The 27,730-nt window shown below is 46.6% G+C and overlaps 1 protein-coding gene across 8 annotated transcripts in view; it reads left to right on the forward strand.

The window, feature by feature from the left end:
- Gas7 (growth arrest specific 7) overlaps window positions 1-27,730 on the forward strand; it is a 234,159-nt gene that overhangs the window by 53,911 nt on the left and 152,518 nt on the right. For 2 of the 8 annotated variants that reach the window (XM_047543650.1, XM_047543653.1), the window contains exon 1: window positions 16,671-16,812. The exons of 2 other annotated variants lie outside the window; for them this stretch is intronic. Coding sequence is in view for 1 of the 6 variants with exons in the window: in XM_047543647.1 (XP_047399603.1) it covers window positions 16,604-16,633 (30 nt within the window). In the remaining 5 variants the exon portion in view is untranslated. Of the gene's footprint in view, window positions 1-16,001; window positions 16,030-16,453; window positions 16,634-16,670; window positions 16,813-17,991; window positions 18,010-27,730 lie in introns of those variants that run through there. 4 more of the 8 variants (XM_047543659.1, XM_047543655.1, XM_047543647.1 and 1 more) reach the window with 4 other exon arrangements.

Consider the following 27,730-nt stretch of genomic DNA (forward strand, 5'->3'; position numbering starts at 1 on the left):
AATGACATATCTTTACTATTAAGTTGTAAGTATTTTTTGTATTCTAGATAAAAGTCCTTTATCAGATACATGATTTGCTAAGTTTCTTTCCTCCTCTGTGGATGGTATTTTTATCCTCTTTACTGTCTTTTGGAGCACAGGAGATTCATTGTGATGAAGGCCAGTTTAGGTATTTTTTTTCTTTTGTCTCTGCTGCTTTTGTCGTCATGACTAAGAAATTATCACCTAATCCCTGGTCTTGAAGACTTACACCTGTGTTTTCTTCTAGGAGTTTTATGGTTTTAACTCTGCTGTTCAGGACTTTGATCCATTTTGCGTTGATTTCTGTGTCTGGTGTGAGCACAAGTCCAGCCTCATCTTTTCTGTGTGATACCTGTTGTCCCAGCATTGTTTGTTGAGAAGACTGTCCTTCTCCCATTGAATGATCTTGGCCTTTTGGTCAAGACACCTTTTGCCTGTGGTTACTTAGTCAAAGGGTGAGGAAACTTTTCATACCAATCTAGGGATTCATAGGGAGAAATCAATAAAGCATCATTTAGGTTATAAGATTATTTTGTTTGGAATTTTGAAAGATCATTTATATTTTTCACTAAAAAAAAATGTGAACGGGCGATGAACAATGTTGTCAAACAAATACAAGTAACGTTAACCGAGTTTTGTATTCTGACCCAGTGAAGGGGGATTGGGGGAGGTGCTTGGCCTCTGCTTGCTCTGGAATTCGATGAACTGTGGATTGAAAGTCAAAGCTGATTGCATCAAATGCGGGAGCCTGGGCCGTGGGTCTGTGGACATGAGGAACTGCAGGTCCCCCCTCCCATCCACATCCCAGGTCCCCTCCCTCTAAGGACAGCTCAGGGCTTCTCGGCAGCAGGAGGTCAGCACAGGGACAGCCAGGCAGAGGGAGCAGTCGTCTGTGGACTCTCTTGCAAGTTGTTTCTTGGCCTTGATTTAGGAAGAGGATTAGGGAATTGTTTCCTCTCGAAACCTCCACCACAGAATGGAATCCTGGAGCGCCTGTGGCCTCTGCCTCCCACGTGTGGGTTGGGCGTTGGAGCCGCCCCGGAACTGCTGGTGTGGGCTGGGGAGGATGCACGCACAGCCTCGTGTGTGACTTGGGGCCCTGGCCCAGGACAGGGTCGACGGCTTGGCTCCCAGGCCTGGCCTGACTCCCTGGAAACTGGACCTGCATCCCCTGCCAGCATTGCTTCTCTTCCGAGTCCACCCAGCTGACTGCCAGAGAGCAGAGGATCAGCTAAGCCCCAGATGTTTAGACGTCTGACTCAGTGTTTGCCTGTTCTCTGCAGAGAGCTTATGTGGCCTGAGAGGTGGTCCTGCAGTTTGCTCAGATCTTTGTGAAGGATCTGGTGTTTAATTAGCATCTCCAGGGAGAGGCTTAGGGTTCCTGGATTAACTCAGATCATTTTCCCCTGGTCCACACAGCCTGCTTGGAACTTGCCCAGGCTTGGGAGTTTAGGACAGGACTGGGGTTGGCTTGCATCTTGGGGGGGACCATCAGTTTCTGCTTTTCAGCCACAGCTCTGGACTTAGGGGGATTCTCTGCCACATTCAGCATTTCCTTGGTTCAGGTTAATGTCTTTAAAACCAGAGTTGTCAAGGGGCAGTGTGTCATCCAGCCCTGGATTTGGCCTGAGCCTATTCCTTGGTGAGCACACAGTTGAGATACTTTCAGGGTTGTGGATGGGACTGTGGATGATGAAGTTCTGGGGCCCAGAAAAAAATGAGCATTCCATGTGGTTCCTGAAGCCCATGTCTCCTCCAGGCCCTGGGGCCAAGTTCAAAAACACCCCCATCCCTGACCCATCAGCCTCAATTTACAGATTCACCTCCTTGGCCAGGTTCAGCTCAAATTCACATTGCAGTCTGTGTAGAAGGGAGAGGGCCATGTGGTGGTTACTGGAAATCAGGGACTCTCTGAGATAAGCTGGGGTGGGGTCCAATTGGGGGCTGATGGAGGCGTTGCTATCTTCCCAGGACTCCCCAGGTCACTGTGATAGCTAACCGCACTCTTCAGAACAAATCTGATGCCCACTATCACAGAAGTTGAACCATCCCTAGTTGGGGATCACAAATGTCAGGGGCCAGGCAGGTCACAAAGGTCTTAGGAATTGTGTGTCATAAGAAATAGGCAGGATCAACCAATCACTGGGAGGGAATACATGCCCAGATCCAAAACCAAAATCTCCCAATCTTGAAATGTTGCCAGTTGATTCAAATAAAAAACAACCACTAACAACTCTGTGCACTGGCTAAAATCCACCAACAGGCTGGATCCATCTAGCCATCAGGTTATATCCTTCCCAATGCTTAGGAAATAGTAATAGAGGCACACGCAATCAATCTCCCAAGGTCATGAATTCAGAAAGCAGCCTGCATGCACAGCTGGGTTCCCAGACTCGTAGTTACTGATGCTATTGTCTCCTTTCAGCTATACCAGGCTCTCCAGGAAAGGAAACAGAGATCCAAAGAGGCTAAGAACGGTCACATGGGTCTGGTGTCTGAGCTGGTATTTGAACCCAGAACTGGCTATTTGCTCTGTTATCATTGGGAAGTAGAATCAAAGTCTTTTGGTTCTGGAGCTTATTTTCTTCCTAATACCTCACACCAGGACTGACTGCAAACCTCCTAAATTGAGCTGTTGCTTCCCTGAGTTCTGGGGACTTCTCAGGAACAGGGGGCAAATCTTTAGGGGCGGGGTGTATTTGTATGCACGCACGCACACACACTCACGTGCATGTGAATTCTCCGTCCCTCCTCTTCTCTTCACACCCTTTCATTATTCAAGGGTTTCTTCCCTGAGAACTCTGAGGATTTCCAGGAAAAGGGAACCAGTTGGAGCAAATGCTCTTCCCTGTCTGAGAAGGAGCCCCCCACCCCTTTGCAAGAATGGCATTTAACCCTTGCCCTTCCTTGAGTTCCTGGATCACTCACTACTGGCAATGGGGTGGCCAGGAAACCAGAATCCTGTCCCCAGCCCCAGTCCCTACAATGAGATCTGGGGGGCTGCTCTGCGCTAGGAGGCAGGTGACACATCAGAACAGGTCACTGATGGGCAGGCCCCACAGCAGGCACGGCTCCCATGGAGTCAGCCCTGTTCAGTTCTCTCTGGCTCTGCTGATCCTAAGGGTGTGTGTGTGCCGTCAGGGGAGTGGAAGGGAAGTGTTAATAAATAAAGCAGTGTGGAGGGGCTTCCAAAACATTTACTAGCTAAATATTTTCCGGATGTTTTCATAGTCCTTTAAGGCCAATCCAGAGGAAGGCTGAGCAGGACTTAGCCAAAACCCTGCAGTGGCTCCCACCCTCAGCTGACCCCCTCGCACACTGGCCTCATTCCCAGCCCTGAACTCCTGTCCCATCACCCTGACACTATTCACTCCCCTTTTGTTTTACAGGGACAGACAGAACAATCTCCTTTTTCCTTCCTTTGTAATGATATATGCAATTGCGTGACCTGGGATTTTCTCTTTTTAAACTTAATATTTTTAAGTATATTTCTCCCAGTACATTTATCTATAGCATTTTTGGTTTTTGCTATTAATTCATAGTTTGGTTGACCTATTATTTATAATCCCCTAGTGATGGACGTTGACATTGCTTCCTTTTTTTTTTTTTCTTTTGCTATTATTAAAATCACTGAAGGTAACATTCTTGTGACCCTGTGTTTTCTCACTGAGATTAAATTCCTGGAGAGTGTTTTTACATGTGAGCAGCGTTCACGTTGGCTCACGCTGTCTTATTGCTCTTTACAGAGTTTGTGCCAAGGTACAGTCCTTAAGGATTCCTGGTGCCCCATTTGCTGGTCCCAGTGGGCATTTGCAGGCCTTAAGAGAGCTTTCAATGAGATCTGTTGCCACCTGCAGACACTGTGTTATTGGAGCTAGGCAGGCAGGAGGCCCATATCACCAAGGGGGCTTGTGTGTGTGGCGTGCTTGGGCTGTCTGGGCTCCTTCCTTTGGGATTTGGTAAGGAATTGTGTCATGGAGGCTGTGTTGTCCTCTAGGTCTCACTGGGCACCTGTGCATGTGTGAGTTTCTGGCCCGAGTCTTGCAGTGTGAACGGTGGGCAGTCTGCACTAGGGCTTGGACTGTCCATTTCCATGTCTGCCTTCAGCTTGGCCTTTCCTTGTTGAAAGCTTGTGTAAGGCCCCGCCACCACAAGGGGCTGTTTGGAGGTGGGAGCCGCGCGGGGAGCTCTCTCCAGCACAGTGACGGCTCTGTTTCCTCCTCTGCCTCGCCAGGGGCCCCCATTCACGGGAAGGAGAGTCACACATTCCCCCTTGAGATAAGAATAGAGCCCAACTGTGCCCCAGGACAGAGTCCAGCTTCTTCAGCCGACCCTCCGAGGCCTGGCAAGGGCTCCCAGATGGTACTGGCATGAGTGGGCCCTGGCTGCCTGCCCTGCTGGCCTCTTGTGCATTGTATGGCTGGGACACTGGGTCCAGTGTATGTGCACGCCTGCCCTGCGCCCCCAGGAAACCCACCATCTCCAGACTCTACCCAAGATGAAGAGGCTTGTCCTTAAATCAGTGGGGCCACGGCTCTGGGATGCCTCTCCTCTTACCTGTGGGCCTTGAACTTCAACCTCTGATTGTGATCCCTGCAAGGATTAACCCCTGCCATCCACTCCTGGAAGGGTAGAGTGGAGCTCAGGTTTAGAGAGGGAGCAAGCTCTAGGAGGAGCTGGCAGCTGAGTATTGGGAGGCTGCTCAGTAGCCTGGGGACCTTTGCAACATTTTCTTGCAACCCCAAGGATGGTAAATAGAACCCACTGGGGCCAGAGATTTGAGACAGTGGTCAACAGGTTTCTAGAACCTCTTCTCTTAGGTCTGAGGTATAAGATGGAATACCAGAGAGTCATTTCAACACCAGGACTGGACCAAATGCCATTAACCAGACAGGTGGTGTGGAGAGAGGCTGGGGGTATAGCTAGGGGTAGAGCACTTGCCTGGCGTGCATGAGGCCCTCAGTTCCATCCCCGACACTGCAAATAAGAAAAGAAAAAGAATGTGGAGTGTCCCTCAGCTCTTCTTGGCCTCATATGGGTGATCTTTAACACACTTGCTACTCTTTGAATTGCAGGGGAGGCAGGGCTTCTGAAAGCGTGGTCCCTGGGCCTATGGCACCAGCATCAACCTGGAACTTGCTAGATGGAGTTGCATATTCTCAGGCCCGCCCCAGACAAGACAAATCAGAACCCCAGAGTGAGGCTCAGTGATCCCTATTGCAGCATGCTCCCCAGGGGATTCTGATGCACAGCTCTAACCAGGATGTTGGAAAACAGCTTGCAATCCTGTCCCAAGTTCAGCAGGTGACTTCAGTGGGTGTCTAGGACCCAGCAACTCAGACTGCACATGCTCCATCCAGAGGTGAAATAAGTAGATGTAAAAATTGTATTGGTTTGAACACGGAGTCTCCCAAACAGCTTTAAAAAGGAAAAAGAAAACTTCAGCCTGCACTGTTTTAACATTTCAGTTAATTCTACGTCTGTGTGAGGTGGGGTTTGAAGTTTATGGGTTCAAATACCAGGCTCCATGGAAATGAATAGCTTGCTGTGTATGGCAGCTATGATCGGAAGCTGGACTTTCCACCTCTAGCCAGGGGCCCTTCCTTCCCCCACTTTCTATGGCTGTTAACCACCCCAGCAATCAGCTCTCACATCAGCAAGGAGACTGCCCTTCTGGTGCCAAGTTGTTGGTGAGCCAGCCCCCAGGTGGCCCCTCGCTTGGTCTGAGGAAATGGGTGTGTTTTGGAGAGTTTGAACAGTGCCACACACCTAAACCCAAGTATTTGGGAAAATGCCTCAAGTGGATGGTGTCTGGGACCCTCTCTCAGAACACATGGGTCCGGCAAAGGCTTCTAGAAATGCTAGCTTGGGTACATGTCACCTTGCAAGGGAGAAAGCAAGCATCATTTGCAAGTCTTGGGTGGAAGAGAAAGAGGTAAGAAAATACACGGACTTCCTGGATTGGAGGCTTTAGCAGTTTCTGAGAGTCCCCTGCTGTGTGTGTCTGGGGGAGCAATGTGACAGGCTTCACCCCTGTTTACAGATGAGAAGGCATGCTCTCGGGGGATTCTAGGAACCATGCAGCTGATAAGTCCTGTCCTTTGATGTCGCTTTCCTTTCCTCTTGCCACCTCTAAGGGATGTGGTGCTAATGCCATTGTGAGTGTGGAGTTTTGACTGGGTGCTGAGTGTGGCCTCTTGAATATATCTCTGTGCCCTTGGTGAACGGTGATACAGTGACCTTGTGCATTGAGAAACTTCATGGCAGTAGCTCACAGAGCTCCAGGCAGCCCTGGGACCTATTAGGTCTTTCCCTATGGGAGTTAGTTTCGGAAATGAACATGGGTTGAATACCAAGTTCTTTACTGGGTGCTTATGGTATTCAGGAATCTTCTGGGCTTTTGAGACTCAGTTGAAGGAATGAGGTTGGATATGGGAGAGAACAGGAGGAACAGGAAAGAACTTGCAGTGGTCTAAGGTTAGATCTTCAGAACCCCCTGTGATTTAGTCAACTTTTTCACTGCTGTGACAAAAAGATCTGACCAGAACAATTTTAGAGGAGGAAAAGTTTATTTGGGTGCTCACAGTTTCCGTAGTCTCAATGCATGGACATCAGGCTGCATTCCTTGGGGCTCAAGGTGAAGCAGAACATCATGGCGGAGGGAAGTGGCATGGGAAAGCAGCTCAGCTCAAGATCAGAAAGCAGAGATAGAGAGTTTCTACTCTGCAGATACAAAATATATATACCCAAAGCTAAGCCTCAGTTCTCACCTCCTCCTGTCACACTCCACCACTTCAGTTACCACTCAGTTAATCCCTAACGGGGAATTGAATCACTGATCGAGTGAAGACTCTTACAACCCAATCATTTCTCCTCTGGACCTTCTTGCAGCGTCTCACACATGAGCTTTTGGGGGACACCACATCTAAACATCACACCCTGCCTCTACTTACCAAGCTTCTCAACCAAAAAATGTGCTTTTGGCCTCACAGGTGATCTGTCAATTCAGGAGTACTTAGTAATAACAGATAGCATTCATATAACACTATTTACTAAACACTTGACTTTTATCTGCTCCTTTAATCCTCATAAGAGACCTGTGAGTATTACCAGGCCTGTTTTACATAGGGTAAAACTGAGTCACAGAGAAGTTAATTTCTCCAGCGTCACTTAGCCAGCGAGTAGGAGAGCCAAGAGTTATATTCAAGTCATCTCTCTCCAGAGTTCAAGTTCTTAACCACGGGCTGCTCTTCCTAGAGTGCCCATCTGCATGTACCTCATCTGCTATGTTTGGGATATGGTGTGCTCCCCCCAAAACTCACATTGAAATTTGACTCCTAATGTAAGAATGTTGAGAGGTGATGGGCCTTTAAGAGGAAATTAGATCATGGGGCTCCATCCTCATAAATAATTTACTGTTTTCTTGAAAGACTGGGGTAAGTCCCAAGAGAGTAAGTAATTTGGGTCTTGAAGGACTGGATTAGGTGTCTTGAGAGTGGGTTGTTGTAAAGTGAAATGCTCCTTGGTGTTTTGACCTCTTATGCATGTGTCTGCTCATCACTCTGATATGTGCTCCTGCCATGTGATGCTGTCTTCCATGAGGCCCTCGCCAAAATCCCAGCAGCTACTGGCACCACACTCTTGAATTGCTAGAACTGTGAACTAAAATAAAACTCTTTACTTTGTAAGTCACCCAGCCTCAGGAATTCTGTTATAGCAACACAAAATGACCCCATCTCATAAAGGACCCCTCAACCCTTGAAGTTTTGTCACATTTCCCATCTTAAATACACCTGACCAGCCAGTTTGGTGTCCCAGAAGGATTTTGCTTTCATGTGACAGTTACAATGGGAGGAAATGATGAGAGAGAATGAGATCCAGGGTAGGCGCCAAAGAGGAATGCATAACTGTCCTTCTATACATTCCTCCTTCTTCCCTTCCCTGTCTGTGAAGCCATTGTGGTGTGGGAGGCTCTTGACCAGTTCTCCTGAGAAGTGTCACTGTGCTTTTGAGAGAGAACCTTCCACACATGGTTTTAGGATTTAGTCTGGGTCTAGTGAGACCATTTGGGGGAGATTCAGTAGTGGGAAGGGAAAGAAGAGTAATGGAACCCATCTTCTGTAGCTAACATTATGGCTGCTCTCAAGTCCCCACAATCCAGGGGAGGAGATGAGACTAAAAGAGTTTCTGAAGGGGCTCCTGGTGGCTGCTCCATCCATTGCTGGACAGGGGCCAGCACTGGTCCAGTCAGCTCACAGATGATGTGAGATGGAAAGATGCAGGAGGGTCCTGAGCGGGGAGAACATCAGGGATGTGCCCTAAGTCAGCCTTGAATTTCTTCCAGACAGGAAAAGCCTTTGTGCTCTGTTCCTGGCAGTCCCTTTGATGGTTAACACTTCCAAAAAAGAGTGCTTATTTGTGGTCAGAGGTTTGAAGTGACAAACGGATTTGGCCTCCAGGTGTGTCTGCATGTGACATCCTCTTCTGCTCATCCTCTGTACTCAGGCTGCCGTGGCCCTGTCAGTGAGCACATCAGACAAGAGGAATCGAAACCCACCTAACAGGTGCTTGGTCAGGACTGTCTGGAGATGGGCCACTTCATCCTGGGTTGGTTCTTCTAGAGAAGATATTGGGTCTGCAGCATGAAGTGGTCAAGTTAGTCAAGAAGGTCCTGAAGCCAGTAGATGCTTAGTGACCGTGACTGGGCAAGGTGTAGGATGTTCTTTGGGCAGCTTCTAGAGAAACCCTTGAGTCCTTGTGTCTAGTAGTCAAGACGAGAGCAATTTTCACTAACCCTGGTCATGGTGGTGTTGTGGGGAAGGAAGCCTTAACCAAGGTGGACCTGAGACCTTGACCAAGAATCTGAGACAGTTTGGGGAGGGTCCCCCAGCTCTCTGTTCAAGAATGTTCTGTTTTTTGTGACTGGCATGTTTGCAGGAATCCCATGAGGCAGCGAGTTCCTGCTCATTGATAACTCTTCTGTATTTAGTTGCCTCAACGCCATCTTCCTGAATAAAAGATCAGCCTCCTGAGGTTGGAGAGGCCCGTGGTGGGCACTCAGTAACCATTAGATGAAGGAATAAATGAATGAGTGAGTGGAAGAACCAGGAAGATCTTCATCCGTGACCTGGAAACAAGGGTGGTATCTTCAACCATTTAGAATTGCCACCTGCCTCCCCTGGTCTACCATGATCTCCCGATTGCCCTGTTCTATGGCCTTCCCATCACCTTCTCACACTCTTTATAGTTTGCTTATTTATTGTGTGTATGGTCTGCTGCCCCCATCTCCTTATCTCACCTTGAAGCATGTGCTCCTTGAGGACAGAGGGATTTCCCCTTCTGCTTGGTCACTGACATGCCCAGAATACCTAGAAACAGTGTCTGGCACTTGATATGCACCTCATAAATATTTATCCAATGAATGAATGAACACAAGTAGCTGGAAGCACTGATCTAGTGCCTTCTGTCCGTGTCCCCTTGAGCACTTTGCATGCTGTGCTGGTGTCCAGCCGAGGGGAGGACCTGCCTGCTGTCCACACAGCCTGGCTGCCTGCCTTGGCCCTGTGTTGTCTTCATGGCTTCCTTGGCCCTGAAGTAGGACCACCCTAATACCTCATGACAGTTCAGACACTAAAGAGCTTTTGGGAATCTTCTGGCAAGGCAGCCAGGGCAAGAGGCTGACAGGTTGTGAGTGGAACTGTTCACAGCCAAGGATTTCGGAGCCTGTGGTCTGACTGCATTCCCAGATCCCGCCCTGCCCCCACAAGCTGGTTCCCACCCCGTGGGCTGGGAGAAGTGGGAAAACGCCTGGTTCAGCAATGGAGGGCTACAGAGAAATCCCTGTTTACTCAGTCCCTATTATCTTATCTTGCAACTAGTACCCAACTCACAGACTTAATCTGGCTGTTTCCACACCTCAGAGGGCAGCAGGACTCAGTGCATCCTGTTACCCTCAGGGCAAAGTGCAGACCCAAATTCTCAGCCCTGTGAGTTGTATACATAGCTGCAGTCTTGACATTTCCACACAACCTGTCCAAAACTAGATGCCTGGGCTCCTTCCCCAGGCTGGAACACCTGTGGCCTTTTTTAGTTCAGCAAATGGCAAATCTGTCCTTGCAGGTACTCAGGTCAAAACCCTTGAAACCCTTGACTCTTCTCACACTTCCCATGTGTTGGGAAGCAGGTTGGCTCTTGCAGCAAAACAGATTTTTATAAAAAATCTGACTGCCACTCAATGCCCCATCACTGCCCCTTTGGTTGGAGCTGCAGTCACCATCCTGAGGCCTGGTCACTTCCTAAGCACCCTGGCTTCCCCTTGTCTACTCTTTTTAAATGGTAAGTCTGATGATGTCATGCTTCTGCCTAAGGGACCCTGATGGTTTCAGCAGAGTGAAAACCAAGGATGCTCCCACCGTGGCCCACAGCAACCACAAATATTCAGAAAAAAATTGCTTCTGTACTGAAGATGTATAGACTATTCTCATCATTATTCCCTAAGCAATCTAGTATGACAACTATTTAGGTAGCATTTACATTGTATTGGGTATTATAAGTAACCTAAAGATGATTTAAAGTATGTGGAAGGTGTAAGTTATATGCAAATACCATGTCATTTTAGATAAGGGATTGAGTGTCTGCAGACCTTGGTACCTGAGAGAATGGTGGAGCCAATGTACATATAGGGTCCTATACTGTCTCTGGTTTCAGGCCTCTGTTGGTGGTCTGGGAACCTATCCCCCTAAGCTAAGGGGGAACTTTTAAGTTTTGTGTTTCTTGTAGGTGACCATTATCAGAGTCTAAAGTTAATTTCTAAACCCAACCTCATTTCATCAGAGTAAGGTAGCGATGACCTAGATAGGTGAGGGACCCTGCTAAAGTTTGTAGGTGGCTAAGCTAATTTCCAGAGCCTCTAGATTTCAGAACTTCTGTTGCCTTTGGTCCCATTTGGGGCAGGGGGAGCTCCTTCTCCCCATTGCCACAACTAGGAACATCATACCATACTGCCTATAGCAGGTGCTTAGAACTTGTGTGGAAGTTGCAGGTGTGGAATCCATCATGTTAGAGCAAGTTGGTAGGGAAGGCATGAGGTTCTCCCTAGGAGTGAGGGACGGGGAGTCTGAGGGGCAGATCTCGTCAGTAGCAGCTCATGTGTAGGGCGGAGTGCTGGGAAGAAGGAAAAGAAGGTAAAAGAAGTGGTCCTCAGGATGAGAGAGAAGGTGGGTCAAGAGCTGTCTGCCTAGGATGGACACCTCAGGCTTGGGACCCCCCAGAAGAGTCCTTGGCCCCTTCCTGATGCACAGCTGTGGCCTGTAAAGGGTGACCAGTGGCTGTTGGGAAGACCACTTCCTGCCATCTTCTCTGGGGAGAACAGGTTTTAAAGCACTTCCTGAGTTGGGGGGAAGTGACATTTTGCCCCCAACCTTCCTTCAGCTTGCTGATGAAGTGTGCTTCCTTATGAACCCACAGCTGTGTTTTTATACCACACCGGCCTCCCTCACACCCGCCAGTCCCACTGGGGGCTCCCCTCCCTGCCTGCCTGCTCTCTTCCCTCGTGGGTCCTTCCCTCTGCTGGCTGGTGACTCATGAGGCTCTTGTGCAACATCTCAGGCTCTTGCTCTCTGAGAAGAGATGTTTTCCTCTGTACCATAAACTCTCCTTCTAATTTATGTCTTTTCATTTGGGTTAATACAGTCCACATTTTGGTCTGCAGATTAGTATGTGGCTCATTGTTACAACCACCAAAACCCCAGTGCCCGACTTGGGTCTGGCACAGAGAAGGTAGCCAGACAGACACAGACAGAAGGTAGCTTGGAGCTTCACCCCCAAGCCTGACTGGCTTGCAGCTGGCCCAACCCCACCAGCCTCCCTGCCTCCAAGGCAGAGGCCATGCGAAGAGGCAGCCCCCACTCCCAACTGGCCTGGAACTTGTTCTTATGCCAGTTTCCTGCAGAGAGCACACATCTTGCCATGGTGTGAAGAGGTAATTGCCCTCAGCCTGTGACTTCACGCTGAAGAAGCTATGTGTTGGGAAGTGACAGGCTGTTGTAGGGTGTGGAAAAGTGCTATCTCTCTGGCTTGAAAACTGTCACATGGCAATTGCGCGCGCTTGCGTTTGTGTGTGTGTGTGTGTGGTTTTTCTCTTTTTACTTTTTGGAACAATAATATTACCTTTGTTGCTATGGTGGTGTGTGGGGGTGGCTAATTGGACACAGCCCCGATGCAGGCTAGTGTCTGGTGTCCATAGTGACTATCAGGCAGCAGACATGGAACTTGCTCTACTTTTCTTCCCTGGAGTGAGAACTGGCATGGGGTCCTTCAATGGTGCTTGTGTATGCCCTGCCTTCTAGGGGTCACTGCAGTGTGGTGGCACCTGAGTGTGAAACGGGACCCTGAAGGTGGGATTTAGGTTTGGGGGCACATTCCCTGGTCATTTCCAAGGCTAGATTACTGCCTAGATTTGCTGAGGACAGGTGTCTGGGAATTCCTTTTCAGAAATCTCAGGTGATGAGGAAACACACATACTGAACAGAAAGAGGGAACCCTGTGCCTATGGCACCCTGGGAACTTGGAGCTGCTGCCCCTGGCAGGTACGGCCTTCTGTGGGATTGTAGCATCATGAAGGAGCGAGTTTGGGGTGTGCCCTAAGCTTATGGTTCACTATATGTACACAAAAGCATACAGATATTCCAGGACTTAAGATGGGGTTACCTCCTGATAAACACATTAAAAGTTAAGCCCAAAATACATTGATTGCAGTTAACCTGCTAAGCATTCTAGAACTGCAGTAGAGCACAAGTAGAGTGTGGGGGGAGGGGTGGGTTCCCCTCTAGATCACAGGGCTGACAGGATGCTGTGGCTCACTGCTGTGCTGCCCAGCTCAAGACAGAGGAGAGGATCATACTGTATATGGCCAGCCTGGGCAAAGACAAAGATCAAACCTCAAAATTTCAAGTACCATTTGTACTGAATGAGTACAACATTGCCACCATTGTAATGTCATAAAGAATGGAAAAGAAAGAAACACCCCAAAACAAAATAGGTCTGATCGATGTAAGCTGGGGGTTGTCTGTATCTTTATTTGTTAATATCACACTTATTGAATAAGTAATATATGCTCAAATCTGATATTTGAAAGTTATCAAAGAATATAGAATGAAAAGTTGGTCTCTCTTCTACCCATATCCTCTACCTGTAGTTCCCTTCCTGAGTGACAAATGAGTTACCACTTTCTTGTGGGTGCTTCCAGAAATAGTGAGACCTTGGGGTTGGGGATATAGCTCAGTTGGTAGAGTGCTTGTCTCGCATGTACAAGGCCCTGGGTTCAATCCCCAGTACCACCAAAAAAAAAAAAAAGATAAACATAGAAATTAAATTTTAGAAAAAATAGTTCAGGTGTTTACTATGTCCCTTCAGTTTAATTAGCTCACATGTTAATTCCCTTCATACCAGCTCCCTGTATACTTCTATACTTTGCTGTTTTTATTTATTTATTTTGCAGTGCTGGGGATTGAACCCAGGGTCTTGTACATGTTAGGCAAACATTCTACTGTTGTGACACACCAACCCAAATGCTGAAGTTTTTAATCCCTATAATGTATCTTGGAGTCTGTTTGATAAACTCCTCCTGTTTAATGGCTTCTCAACCTATTTCACCTATGGCATATGGGCCCCTTCTAATTTTCCTACAATTTACTTGTGGCTGCTGTGAATTACTTTGTGCCTCCATCATTCCACCGTGGGTGAACTTCTCTGAAGGGTAAATTCCTGTGAAAGGCTGGATCCCATACTGTGCACATTATGTGTGTGATTTTGATAGAAAGGACCTGGTTGCCTCCTTCAAGATAGTTCTAGCATTCACTTCTATCAGAAGGACTTGGGAGTTCCAGGTTCCCAGAGCCTCGCCAACATAGAATCTTTTTGGATTTAAAAATTTTCTGTATAGAAAATTTGTCTTTGCTTCCTGTTGAATTCCTCTCTCTGTGTCTCCCAGGCTCCATTTCTGTCTCCTATGGGACAGTGAATAGATGGGGTCTGGCCCGGCTCTGGAGGATCCTCAGAGACCCTCTGTCCTGTAAGTCTTTCTGTGGGCTTGGGCAAACCCCCCTGCACACACTTTGGCTTTCAAGGGAGTCCTTTTCAACATTTGAATTTTCTCCTTGTGATAACACTGTCCATTTCTACAAATGGTTCCCCTTATCTTTTCCTAATTCCTCCTCTCTCTAATTTCCATCTGACCCCACCTCTTCCCTGCATGAGTCCTAGCTTGGTTTTATAGGTCCACTTTGTTTCTTCTGCTTCTCATGATCCAGGGATAGTCTCTTCAGTGAAAAGCTAGACTTGGACAAATACCACTGGACACCACTCCGAGCTATATGTCTTAAGACGGACACACATTCAAGAACAAATTCCAGGGTGGATGGCAGTATTTCTCTCCTTAAATTTTTCTAGTCATGAGTCTGAAGGTGGAACTGGAGCCAAGAATCCTTGGAGAGATGCCCAAAGCTGGCATACCCTAATAGAACTTTCTATGATATTGAAAATAGCCCACATCTGTGCTGCCCAATACAGTAGCCACTATCGTGTAGCTGATGAGCACTTGGGGTGTGACTGAGGAACTGAGTCTTTAGTTTTGTTTAACTTGAATCAATTTTTGTTCAAATAGCCATAAGTGCCTAGTGGTTACCATATTGGATTATATGGTTCTAGCTGTATACTTGGGATGAGAATACGAGAGCAAGTCTGAGAAGCACAGTGTACCTAGTCTAGGTTTCCATAAGTCAAGAAGATACAGCTGCAATTCTTCCTCCAGGTAGTCAAGCTTAGTGATCAGTCTTAATTTTGAAACTCATGCGTTTTTTCTATTGGAAATAATTCACATTAGGCTGCCAGGTCCATCATGGAAGATCCCAAATTCCAACTTGGAATATAGGCCTCTCTTGAGAAAATGTGATATGCAAATAAATATACATTATAGACACTGAGCAAGGCATTGTGGACCCAAGAGAAGGCAAGTTGGCTTTGTCCAAATTAAACATTGGAGGCTAATTTTCGATTCACACTTAGTGACTTAAAACCATACATTCCTTCATTCAAATTTTAAAATATGAAGTCTGAAGTGAGTCCTACAAGACTAAAAATCCAGGTGTGAGCTGGGCTCACTCCTTCTGAGGGCTCTGGGAGACTGTTCCTTTCCTTTTCCATCTTCCGGAGGCTTCTGGGTATCTTATGGCTCCACGCCATGTTGCCTTTTCTTCCCATTTCCCTCATCACATGGTCACATCCATTTCTTCTTTGACCTTCTCATCTTCCTCTTAGACCCTTGTGATTGCATTCAGGAGCTACCCAGCTAATCCTCTATCTCAAAATCTCTACTTTAACACACCCTGTGAAAGTCCCTTTGGCCATGTAAGTTGACATTTGCAGGTTGTGGTGAACCAGATATGACTCTGTTTGGGTGTCCATTTTTCAGTCCACTCCAGGGGGAATTCCTTTTCTATTTGAAGAAGATCAAGTTTGTTTAAGAGAACATTGTTAACCATGCTGGTCAGCTTCTGGGCGTGCTGTGTTGATGCATGTGGGCAGAACTGGGCTATTGGTGTTGAAGGTCTGATGTTCTACAACAGTGGATCTCAGATTTGTTGGTTATCGGAATCACCTAGGGTATGTAGAAAATGTGCAGAAGCCCAGACTCTACCTTACTTCAGCAAGCCTGGATCTATGCATTCTTTTTTGAGCTCTCTGGGTGATTCTGGTCCTCAGTAAAGTTTGAGAATTATCACCCCAAGGGAGGGGGTGATATCAGGGATTATCTGTGTGTGCATGTGGGAGGTGAGTAAGTGTGAAAGCCAAGCTACAGACAGGAAGTGCTGGGAGGAACGAAGGACGGACCTGTGTCTGCAGAGGAGCTGCCACCCAAGCCACACCCGGAAGGCCAGAAGAGGTGTGTCTTCCCGAGGTAGCAGGACAGGTATTCCAAGCAGAGGGAAAAACCTAACTAGAAGCACCAAGGTAAGCATGGCACCGTTGGGGACATGGAATGTGTTGCTATTTGGGGCCAGAAAAACTAGGGACAGGGAATTGATTTGACCAGGGGAATATTAACAGGAGTAACCTGTGCCTGTATTCTGCACGTAGTCATGTCAGAGTGGAGTGGATGAATGACTGGCTGAGTGGTGGTTAGGACAATGGAACAATCTCTCAAAGGGGTTGAGAGATTCAAGAGGAAACAGGAACATGACATGAGTCTAACCATCCATGAATACATATTGGGCAGAGTGTGTCAGGCAGTCTGCTCCGCAGGCTCAGGACAGGGAGCTGGAATGCAGTGGTGAGTAAGATCAACAGGTTCCCTGATCTCATAAGCTACTCTCGGGTGTGGCAGCATGGTGTGGTGGAGTTAGGCAACAAGCAGACAAACACAAATAAACAAGGAAAGCATTAGGTAGTGGTAAGCACTCTGCAGAGTTATACAGGCTCATGTGACTCGGAGTAACTGGTTGCTTCTTTAGATTGGGGGCTTAGGGAAGTCATCTCAGAGAAGGCGACATTTAACCCGATATCTGATGACAAGAAAGAGCTGGACATGCAAAGAGATGGGGAAACAGCACTCCAGGTACCAGTAATCGCAAGTGCAAATGCATGAGGAAGGATGGAACTTGCTTTGTCCAAGGAACAGCTAGAAGAGCACTGTCCTATAGAACTTCCTGCAGTGAAGAGAATGTTCTACATCTGCCCTGTTCAATATGGCAGCCACTAACCTCCTGTGACTGCTGAGTGCTGGCAATGTGACTTGTAAGTCAGAAGAACTGAATTTTACATTGGATTTGAACTTCAAATTAGTTCAATTTTAAACTTAAATAGTTGCATGTAGCTAGCATCTCCTGCCCTGGACAGCGTGGAGTTGGAAGATCATGGTGGCTAGACGGGGAGAGGTTAACTGAAGTAAGATGAGGTAGATAGAACCTTCATTATTTTGTGAATGAAGGCAAGTATTTGGGGAGAGGGGATGATTTTAGTTAGGTTGACACAGTTGATTAGTGTTTTATGTTGCTGTTTTTGGTTTTGGATGTTTTGGTCATTATTATTTTTGCTTTCTTTGAGATGGAGGGTCTCAATAGGGTGCCCAGGCTGGCCTCAAACTCGTAGGCTCAAGTGATCCTCTCACCCCAGCCTCCCAAATAGCTGGGTCTACAGGCAAGTGCCACCACACCCGAATTCGGGTTAATGTTTTGCATTCACTTTGGCTGCCATACTGAGAATGGATAGCATGGAATAAAAAGTGGAACTAGGAGGTCATTGTAATAGTATAGGGGTGTTGATGGTGCCTAGGGAATGGGGTGGCAGCAGTGGATAGGAGATAAGGGGAGGAATTCCAGATGAGTTTTCAGAGAGAGAAGTGACAGGAGGTGAGAGGTTGGCTATAGAAGGTGGGAGGACTTGATCATAGATTTGGGGCTTAAGCAATAGTGGATACTGGTGCCATTTGTTAAAATGGGGTATGGACAGCAGGTTTCATTTTGTTTTTGAAAGTAAGGGAAAAAAAGTTCTTTGTTGGGTTTGATAGATTCCTCCTGAGCATCGGTGTGCAGATGACAAGAAGTCAGGTTGCCATGGGTCCACAGAGCTGGAACAGGTCAAGTCTAGAGAGAGGAATCAAGGTTTATCAGGAGATAGAGGCTGTATAAAGCCACGAGAAAGGGCCAAGTCACCAAAGAGTGAACAGATAGAAAAGGAGGAGTGGACCCAGGAGTACTATGACATTTAAGCTTGAGCCCAGGAGGAACATCCAGAAAGAAAACTGTGTGAGAAAGCATGTGAGATGCTGCAGAAGCCTAGAGAGGTCATGGTTTCCAGGAGTGAATGTTGAATGCTGTCGACTGCCCAAGAACTGGAGGGGAGACAGATGACCTTGGATTTGGTGACGACATGGAGGACCCTGGTGACTTCAAGGAGAGGAGGCTTAGTGGAATGTGTAGGAGAGGATTAGAGGTAAGAAAGCAGAAGCAGTGATTCTCTGTGACACATTTGGTGAACATTTTTTTCTCTGAGGAGGAGCAAAGGAATAGGCAGGGTGTGAGAACCTAGGCCAGAGGACCTATTTATCACTATGATTTTTTAAAATAAGAATTGTACACTGATGGGTGAAAATAGGTAGGTAGATTGCCTTTGGTGGGAGGAGGCACCTCAGTCACTGTAGTGGGAGGAAAGGTGGCGAGTATAGGCACTGGGGGGTAGGATGGCATTTAGGTGGTGGGTTGTGAGCAGTTACTGTCAGATTATTCCTGTCTTTGCAAGTGAAGTATGGAGGCAACATCTGGAAAACAAAATAATCACTTTGGAAAATGGGAAATAAGCCTGGGTAACTACAATGGGGTTGCTAGGTGGCTTGACCTGTGCCTCTCAGACTTGAATGTGCAAACAAGTCACCTGGGGATTTGTTAAAATTCAGACCCTGTGTTGCTCATCAGCTCCCAGATGGTGGACTGGTGCTGGTCCCTCCATTTTTGAGTAGCAAAACTGCACAGCACTTCCTCAATGGAAAGTTGGGAAGACACATGGTTCCTGATACAGTGACAAGACACTCCTCTTTACTTGCCCCATTGAAGTTACATTTAGGTCAGAGTAGCAAGTGTGGAGTATCATCTATCTGAGACAATGTGTCCATTCACTTAAAGTCGATTTTCTAGGTATTGGAATCATCTGGGGAACGTCAAAAACAAAACCAGAAAGCAAAAATACTAAGACCTGGGTATTTTGAATGTGATTTCACATCTAAATTAATTGATATGGGGCGGGGCCCAGGCAACCTACTTTTTAAAAGCTCCTCTGGTGGTTCTAATGTTTACTCAAGCATGAGAAGCAATGATAAAAATACCAGGTCAAGAGGATCACCATGGGAGTAGGGAGCAAAGTGGGGGTGGAAGCAGGGCTGCCCTAGAATGTGTGGGCTCTTGCCTATTTAAACAATTTGAGTCACTGAAAATCAGCATGCCAAGATTGTTCTACCCGCTTAGTCTCTTATTGTTGCACCAAAGAACTATCATGTCACTTAGCAGGAACAACTCTGGAATGTTCTGGGATGAACCCAGAACAGAGAGCTCCATAGGGCTCCTTGGAACATCTGGTTTACCTTATGCATGTGATCCATGAGGGGAAGGGGACATTCAGACCCAGAGAGGAGGTATAGGCCACTTAGAAAAATTCAAAGAAGGCAATCTGAGGGCTTGGGGCATTTTGAGCCATGCAACCTGATCAGAAACAAGGGGTAAAAGATGTATGAGTTTTTATCTTACCAACCAGTTCCCAAAACTCACAATGGATAGAAGTTAGGGCTAAAGTATGTCCTCAACAGATGAGAGCATCTGAAAGAGTTAGAATGGTTTGTGGTTACGCCTGCTGGCCCTTAGTTTTAAGTGGTAGGAGCTCAAGTCAAAGTGGCTAGTAGTAGCCACTAAAAAGTGTGGGGCAAGGGAATTTATGGTCCACTATAAGTGAAAAGCTTCAGGCGTGTGGTTATAGATAGATCAGGCCCCTTCTTGAGATGTGTTAGGTGGCCTCAAAGAAAAAGATAGCCCCAGTTTCCTGTTGCTCACTTTGTGTAACCCCTCCCCTTGAGTATGGGTGGGACTTGGTGACCAGCTTCTATCTACAGAAGTAATGGGGTATCTTAGACCGGATCACAAGTGACTGTGGCCTCAGCCTTTCTCTCTTCCCCTCCTTGCTGACTGGTTCTGAGAAAAGCTAACTGCCTTTCTGTGAGTTATCCTGGCAAGAGGCTCATCTGGAAAGGAACTGATGCCTGCACAGCCAGCAAGGGCTTGAGGCCTGTGAACTTCCACACAAACAGCTCGGGAGCAGGTTCTCCTGCAGTGGACGCTTGAGGTGACTACAGCCCTGGCTGCCATCTTGGTGGTGGTCTGTGAGAGATCGCGAATAAGGCTCAGGGTCTGTGAAAGCCACAGCCCGATTCCTGGTCCCCAGAAACTGAAATGGGAAATGATTATTGTTTTAAGTCACTAGGTTTTGGGCTAATTTGTTTATCAATAAATAATAGTCAAAGGAAATTGCATCAGAAGTCCTCATCCCTTCGCTTTGTTCTTGTCCTTTGTACTCACTTCCTTGTCTGGCTTAGCAACCTCTTCAGAAAGACTTTAGAAACATCAGTAATTTTAAAAAAAAGAAAAAAGAAAAGAAGGAGGAAAGAAGGGAGGAAGAAAGGAGAGACAGGAAGGAAGAAAAGAAAACAGGAAAATCACTTGACAGATTTCAAATGGAACCTGGGGGTGGCATGGCTGAGAGGTGCTACCAGCCCCATCCTTACCCAGTGGACTGAGAATGGAGCAAGGGGACACTCAAAGGAAAATCAAAGTCAGTCAGTCGATTCCAGAGGGAGGAGAATGGATGGAAAGACATGGAAGTAACGGAATTCTTCAAGTTCACTTAAATGGGTTTTGAGAGATCTAGCCTAGCTCTCAGGCAAGGAGGGAAGCAGAGTGGTTAATGTCACAGAATCAGAAGGAGAAGTCTCAAGTTAGGAAGGCAGAAGCCACAAAGAGACTGGTGGGAATGAGGATGGAGAAAAGGCCCACTGAAAGTGGCATTCTGTGCCTACTGTATATGACAGTACACGTGTCATGTCCACACAGAGACCTCTGGATGGGAGAGAAATGGCAAGGAGACCAAGGCAGGAAGAGGTAGACTATTCTTCTGAGAATCTGCCAATAAGCTTTTGATCATCTGTGCTAACTAGGACACAAGGTTGCAGGTTGGGCTAGAAATATAATAAAGTCAACCAAAAACACCAAGGTTAAAAAGAAACTATATAAATGGCTCATTTCAACTTTCCATTAAACCTGAATAGCTCTACCATGTCTTCTTTTAACCAAAAGTTTCCATTTCCTCCTCCTGAACCTTTAGAACTCTTAACAAGAAGCTGATAGATGGATTTCAACCTCTTTTCTTGTCTCTCGTTCCATTCTTGGTGTTTTGTTTAGGTGCTAAGGACCTGAATTAATAAATCACAATTTTATTGCTCAGATTCAGCAAGAGGAAAGAGAGTCCTGGCCTTTTACTGTCCTCGTTATATATCATTGGGTAGGAAACAAGGTGGATGCAGTGAGTTTGGGAGGAAATTAACTAGTGATGCTCACAGATTTGGGGTGTAGTATGTTGGTGAGGGTGTTACTTTGGGATGGTGGACTGAGTAAAGGGCACCCCAGAGTTAGTATGCTGCGGCGATGCACCTAGAGAGACAAACCTCACAAAGTTATAGAGATTCAACTTCCTTTTCACAATGAAATGTGTAGCTAGATGCATTTATGTACACCATTGTAACTGGTGATGCTCTGCCGGGATGGGTCTCTTTTCTACTGTATTGGGTGTCAAGAAAAGAAAGGGAGAGAAAGAGAGAGAGAGAGAGAGAGAGAGAGAGAGAGAGAGAGAGAGAGAGAGAGAGAGAGAGAAAGAAAGAAAGAAAAATTTAGAAGAGAAATTAAGAAACACAATTCATTCCTTACTTTCAGTGCCTCAATGCCAGGATAGGAAGCAGTCTGCCAAAGCTACCCGAGGCAGAGGAAAGATCTCGCAGATCAGTGAATGCTGTGACCATGTTTCCAAAACATGGAAAGTTTGCAAAAAAGGTTTGCAAAGTTCCTGCCTACTTGGACTACAGCCAGCTTTTGGCAAAGCCATGTACTTTGGCATTTATGGTGGAAGCCCGGCTGGGCCACAGGGAACCTGTTCTTGGGTTCCCTAGGAATGCACCCTAGCTATGCAGTGGGCTGGTGGAGCAAGTATTGTTTGGTAAACATGGCTGTGGCAGAGGGAGGGGGTGGATGGGTGTGTCCCCACCTTCCTCTGCACTTTCTGATGACTCACATGCTGCATTCTGGAGATAGATCATGAAATCCAGTGGACTGGTTTCACAAGATGAGGAGACAGGGCTCAGAGAAGTTCCTGGATCTGGTTAATGGAGAGGTGGATAATGGCACCCATCTCTCGTCTCCATGTTCATGGCTACCACTCTGCTCCCTGGTTGCTGATTTTTATTATCTCTATTGGGAAGGAGGTGACTATCTGACCTGGATGTGCATGGTTCCCATGGCCAACCCTCATACCTACTACTATAAGATATAATCCCAAATTATTCTCCTCTGCCATCTCAACCATTGGGAGAAGAAGGCCTGACCTGCCTTTGGCAAACCAAGGTTGGTGCCTGGACCACCACATCCACCCATCACTCTCCCATTAGGTTTGTTCTATGGATTGAACACCGAGTAAGTATCTGAGCGTAAGAAGTCACTAAAGGGCAGCCTGAACGAAGGCAAAGGGCAGCTGCTTCTATATGCGGTGGACAGTGAGTTGTGTTCAAACTGTCTCTTAGCTTAAGCAGAAGAAGCCACCTCCTTTCCTGTCCAGGCTATCCCTCGGCCATGCCCTAGATCATTCTTCATTCCAGGTGCTCAGACTGCCCAACCAACCTGAGGAGCTCCTTAGGGAAAAGAAAGAGTGACAGCATAAAGTGGATGGGGGCAACGTGTAGCCTAGGAGTTCAGGGTCACCCCAGGGTCTCTCAGGTGAAAGGAGTCCCACTGGACATTTCTCTCCCTCCCGCTCCCACCTGGCTTGAGGGCAGAAGTTGCTAAGTGTGTCTCTGGTGTCATTACCTGCAGATTCAAAGGTAGGCACGGGAGCCCAAATGAGTTTTTACAGCTCCAAGGCCATGGATTTGTAAAAACTTGAAAAACGAAGCAGCCTGGCAGGAAGCCCGCGGAGCGCATGGAGGCTACACTTAGCCAGCGCACCTGTGCCCCAGGAGAGCCTCGTTGATGGACACACCCAGCATATTCCAAATGCCCTGGACTTTAGAGGCAAGCTGTGTGCCGTGGGTCCTCCCCTTGGTCCTTTGATTCCTCCTCACCCTGGGAACATGCCCATGCATGAGTTCTATACCTGGCCTGGCTCTGAATGCCCGTGCAACCCCAGAGGAGAGAGTGTCACTTCTGCTCTGTCATCCTCCTCCCACTCAATTCAGAAAGCATTTATTGCAGGGCGTAGTGGTGCATGCCTGTATCCTAGCCACTCAGGAGGTTGAGGTGGGAGGATCACTTGAGCCCAGAAGTTGGAGACCAGCCTGGGCAACATAGTGAGGCCCCATCTAAAAAAAAAAGTTTGTTTTTTTGTTTTTTTTAAATCAGAAAGTATTGAGTGACCTCCTGGGTAAGCTGCAGAGATGACAGTGAGTGTCCCTAACTACCACCATCATAGCTTACATCCTTGTTGAGGAAGAACAATTGTAAATAGACAACTGGAATAAGCATATTCAGAATAGTATAGGGACTCAGAGATGGGAGATAAGGTCAGGGGGAGGATTCACAGAGGAGAAGACATTGACCCTAAATGGAGGAGCAGGATTCCCAGAGGACAGAGGAGGAAGGCAGCCCAGGCTCAGGGATCTGCATGAGCAGAGGAACAGAGGTAATTAAATAGGACAGCTTGCTGGAATGGTTTTGTTTGTTTGTGGTACTAGGGATTGAACACTGGGGTGCTGTACCACTGAACTTCATTCCACAGTCCTTTTCGTTCTTTATTTTGAGGCAGGGTTTCACTAAGTTGCCCAGGCTGGTCTTGAACTTGTGATCCTTCTGCCTCAGCCTTCCAAGTTGCTGGTATCACAGGCGTGCACCACCACAGCTGGCTGGAATAGTTTCTGTTGGTATTTATTTTTATTTAGAAAATATCTGGCATGGCTAAGGGTAGGACTGGAGCAAGAAGAGGAAGGAAGGAATGAAGAAAAGAAGGAAGAAAGGAAGGAAGGAAGGAAGGAAGGAAGGAAGGAAGGAAGGAAGGAAGGAAGGAAGGAAGGAAGGAAGTTAGTTGAGACCTCAGATGGGATCCTTTCTATTGCAATTATTAGAAAACCAGATCAGCATGGCATAAGCAGAGAAGGGAATGTTTTGGACTCCACTATGGGATCACAGGGTATCTGACTATAGGATCCTAGGTTCCAAAGATGTTGGGATGTATTCTCTCTCACTTGAGCTGTATTGTCCTCCCATTATAGTTGATCAGCCTAAGACTGAAGACTCCAGAGTGGCTTTCTTCCTGCTTTGAGGCCAAAAGCAAAAGAATGCTGCTTTTTCCATAGAGTTTCAAGATTAAATCCCATTACATTGGGTGACCATTGGGAACCAGGTTCCATAGTCAGAGGGATGGTGTGTTAGTCAGCTTTCCATCATTGTGACTAAGCACCTGTGATAACTCCTTTAAAATGAGGATTTGGGCTCACATTTTCAGAGTTCCAATCCATGGTCAGTTGACACCATTGTTTCTAGGTCTGTGGTGAGGCAGAACGTCATGTGTGAGTAAAGCTGCTCACCTCGTGCTGGCTGTCTCGGAAGCAAAGAGAGAAAAGAAGTGACTGGAGACAAAACAGACCCTTCAAAGCCATGCTCCCAATGACCTACTTCCTCCAAGTAGGCCCCGCCCCCATCACTTCCTGCTAAGGAAGTAATAGCCCATTCAGATATAAATGCATAATGAATTAGTTCATTGATAAGGTGGGAGCCTCATGATCCAATGACTTCCCAAAGGCCCCACCTCTGACCACTGATGTTTTGGGGACTAAGGCTTCTGAACCTGAACTTTTGGGAGACACTTAAGATCTAAACCGTAATAGATGGAGTGTCCTATGATCTGGGTGTCTGGGGATTGGTTGTTATTGCCCACACCTGAGATTGGAAAGGTAAAGTTCCCTATTGAAAAATGGGGTGCCATCCCTGTAAAAGGAGGATGGGGGGCTCAGCAGGAGAAAACAACAGATCAATCCCTGGTTCAGCAACATGTACAGATCCTTGAAGGCCTTGGGGTTGTGTTTTGAATGCTGTGCAGGGCCCACCACAGATTGAGTAGTTGGACACTCTCCTAACCAACAGAAGAGGAGTGTTTAAAGGCAGAGGGACTAGTGGAGAGAGAAAAGTAGAGATCTTGGCAGTTGAATAGAGAGGACTAGGGATATGATTGACTACAGGGAACTTGATAAATGGAAAAATCAAAGATCTGATTGGCTTGTATAAGGAGAATATATGTGTCAGGGAGGGGATGGGGCAACTAGAATTTGGTTTGGGATATGTGGAATTTGAGGCGTTAGCAGCCTGTGATTCTCAGACTGAATGTGTTTTATGATATAGTTGGGGAACTCATGCAGGCATGGGAGTAATCTTCAGGGATCTGGGGGAATAGGGGAGGAAACTTCCAGAGAATTCAGGATGTGATGGGAGCAGGAGTGGGAATGGAGCCTCTGGAACACACTTACAATGGATGGGAATGGGATTAGGATGAGCAGGAAGTGAAAGAGGAAGGGACTTTGCAGAATCCCTCACCTCTCAGATGAAGGGAACGTGTCTGAGGAGAGGTTTGTGTTGTACATAAGAGGAGCACATAGTCGGAGGTGTCACTAACAGTTACAATGCTGTTTCCCTTTGTCTAAGTCATTCAAATGTATGTTCAAAGGATGCATTTTATTGTATGTAAGTTCCACCCCTATAAACCTGACTTGAAACAATCTTGATAGCAGCACAGTTCATAATAGCAACAAAATAGGAACAACCCATTGTCCACGAGCAGCACAAAGTATAAATAAATTGTGCTCTGCTTACACGATGGGTTCCTATTCAGTGAAGAAAAACTATGAAAAACAAAGCAACTAGAGATGCGGGCAGCCACCCAGACCAATCTCGCACACAGAGTATTTAAAGAAAGAAGCAAAACTCAAAAAAATATTTACCCCAGTATGTTTAAATTAATATGAAGTTCAAAAACATGTAAAATCTAAACATATTCTGTTCAGTAATATGTATATAAATGGGTGAAACTAAAAGGGAAAGCAAGTGAGTGGTCTTTAGAAAAGTCAGGATAGCATCTGGTTCTGGAACAAAGAGCTCAGGATCAGGAAGGGACACTCGGGAAACTTCATGATGTTTATTTCATAATTATTCATTCTGCTACACGTTTGTAGTTCATGTAGTTTTGGGAATATGTATTATATTGTCTGATAAAAAACTTTTTAAAAAACATTAGGATATAAATACTATATATATCAGCTTTTTGTGTGGCATGTGTAATTCTGAGCTCCTCATCTTTATAGGTACATTCAGTCTGCACAGTGTCTCTATAATGAAGTTCCTGTTTTCATCCTCAATGCATTGGTAGACTGAGGCATGGGGACTTTAGTTAGTTCAAATTCATGTAGTCCATGAAGAGTACAACTGGAATTTGAACCCAGGTAGTCTGTTCCAGAGCCCCTGATCTTTACCACTATGGAAGGTTGAGAAGATACTGTCAGATATAGCCACCCAGAGGTCCCAGCTGATGTTGGAGGACAAGATCAACTGAGTGGAGAGGGGTAGAAATCATACAGATAGAAACTGAAATCAAGAAAACATGGCAAGAATGTAGTTAATACAGAAGATGAAACCTTGTGTATTCTGTCTGTATGGTGCTTACAAAGTCCTTTCACTTGCTGTTTATCAAACTTTGTTTTAATGCTGATATGAGGTAGGTTTTCAGCATCCTAGTTTTAAGGACCCAGAGAGCAAGAGCAGAGCCAGGAGGCTATGGAGGGGAAGTAGAGCTCTTGGCCTTATGGTCGCAAGACCTACCCTCCTTCACCTCTTTTGTCGATGTGTGACCTTGAACTCCCTGACATCTGATAGCGGAGCCTGTATCCTTCAGAATGATCCAGCCGTGCAGGGAGATACCAGATGTGTCCTCTCTGCTCAGTACCATGCAGGATATGGCTGCTCAGCACCTGCTAAGGCTGGCTGAGTGCCTGGGAAGAAGTACAAGCTGTTGATCCTGGGGTCATTGCCTTAGGTTAGCAGTTGGTGGCTTGCAGCCCCTGCACCTTGGGTCATATTCTCTTTGTGTTCCTGGCTGTTCTCATAGGCTTCCTTCTCTGCCTGGGAAGCAGGATAGCCCCCAGAATCATCCCACACCTGCCAGCTGGTTTGATGAGCCCACATTCCTATGACTTAGTCTGTGGGTCAGGGCTCTGTTCTCATTTCTCTGCCCCTTGCTTGCCCCACCCCCTGTGCCAGAAGGGGATCTTAGTACAGCCTTTCTCAGAGGGAACTGATCCTTATCTGATTTTAGGAGTGGCTAAGCAGCATAGGATTTAAAATGAGAGGCTCTGATCACATGGTAAAATATGTAATAGTGTTCAGGAAAAGACAGGGCCTCAACTGAACATTGAGTCTTAATGTCAACTATGGCGTTTAAGGTACAGAGTAAGAGAAAGCATGGAAGAAATACAGTGAAATACTAACAGTGGGAATGCAGATGTACAATTTCCCGCCTTTACTTTTGATCTTTTTCCCTGTAACAAACACTTCTAGAATGCAGAGACATGTTTAAGCAGCTCTAAGATGGCAGCTGGCGTTGGGCCAAGAGGTGGCGCATAATTAGTGTTAACATGGCATGATCTACCTTCGCTTGATTGGTTGATGTCTCTTCTGCGCTAGTGGTTGACAGATGTTCCTCATTCTTTCTTGATTGGTACCGTGGCATGCTCCAATCGTGCTAATCCTAAGCTGATTGGCTGCCTTAGGTATATAAGACATTCTCTTCACCTGGGCGGGGGTCGCAGGTTGCAGATCGCAGAACGCAGGACGAAGAACACACCTCTAGATTGCAGAACATGGGACTAAGAACA

Source organism: Sciurus carolinensis, chromosome 3 (assembly GCF_902686445.1).
Source record: "Sciurus carolinensis chromosome 3, mSciCar1.2, whole genome shotgun sequence".
Taxonomy (NCBI): domain Eukaryota; kingdom Metazoa; phylum Chordata; class Mammalia; order Rodentia; family Sciuridae; genus Sciurus; species Sciurus carolinensis.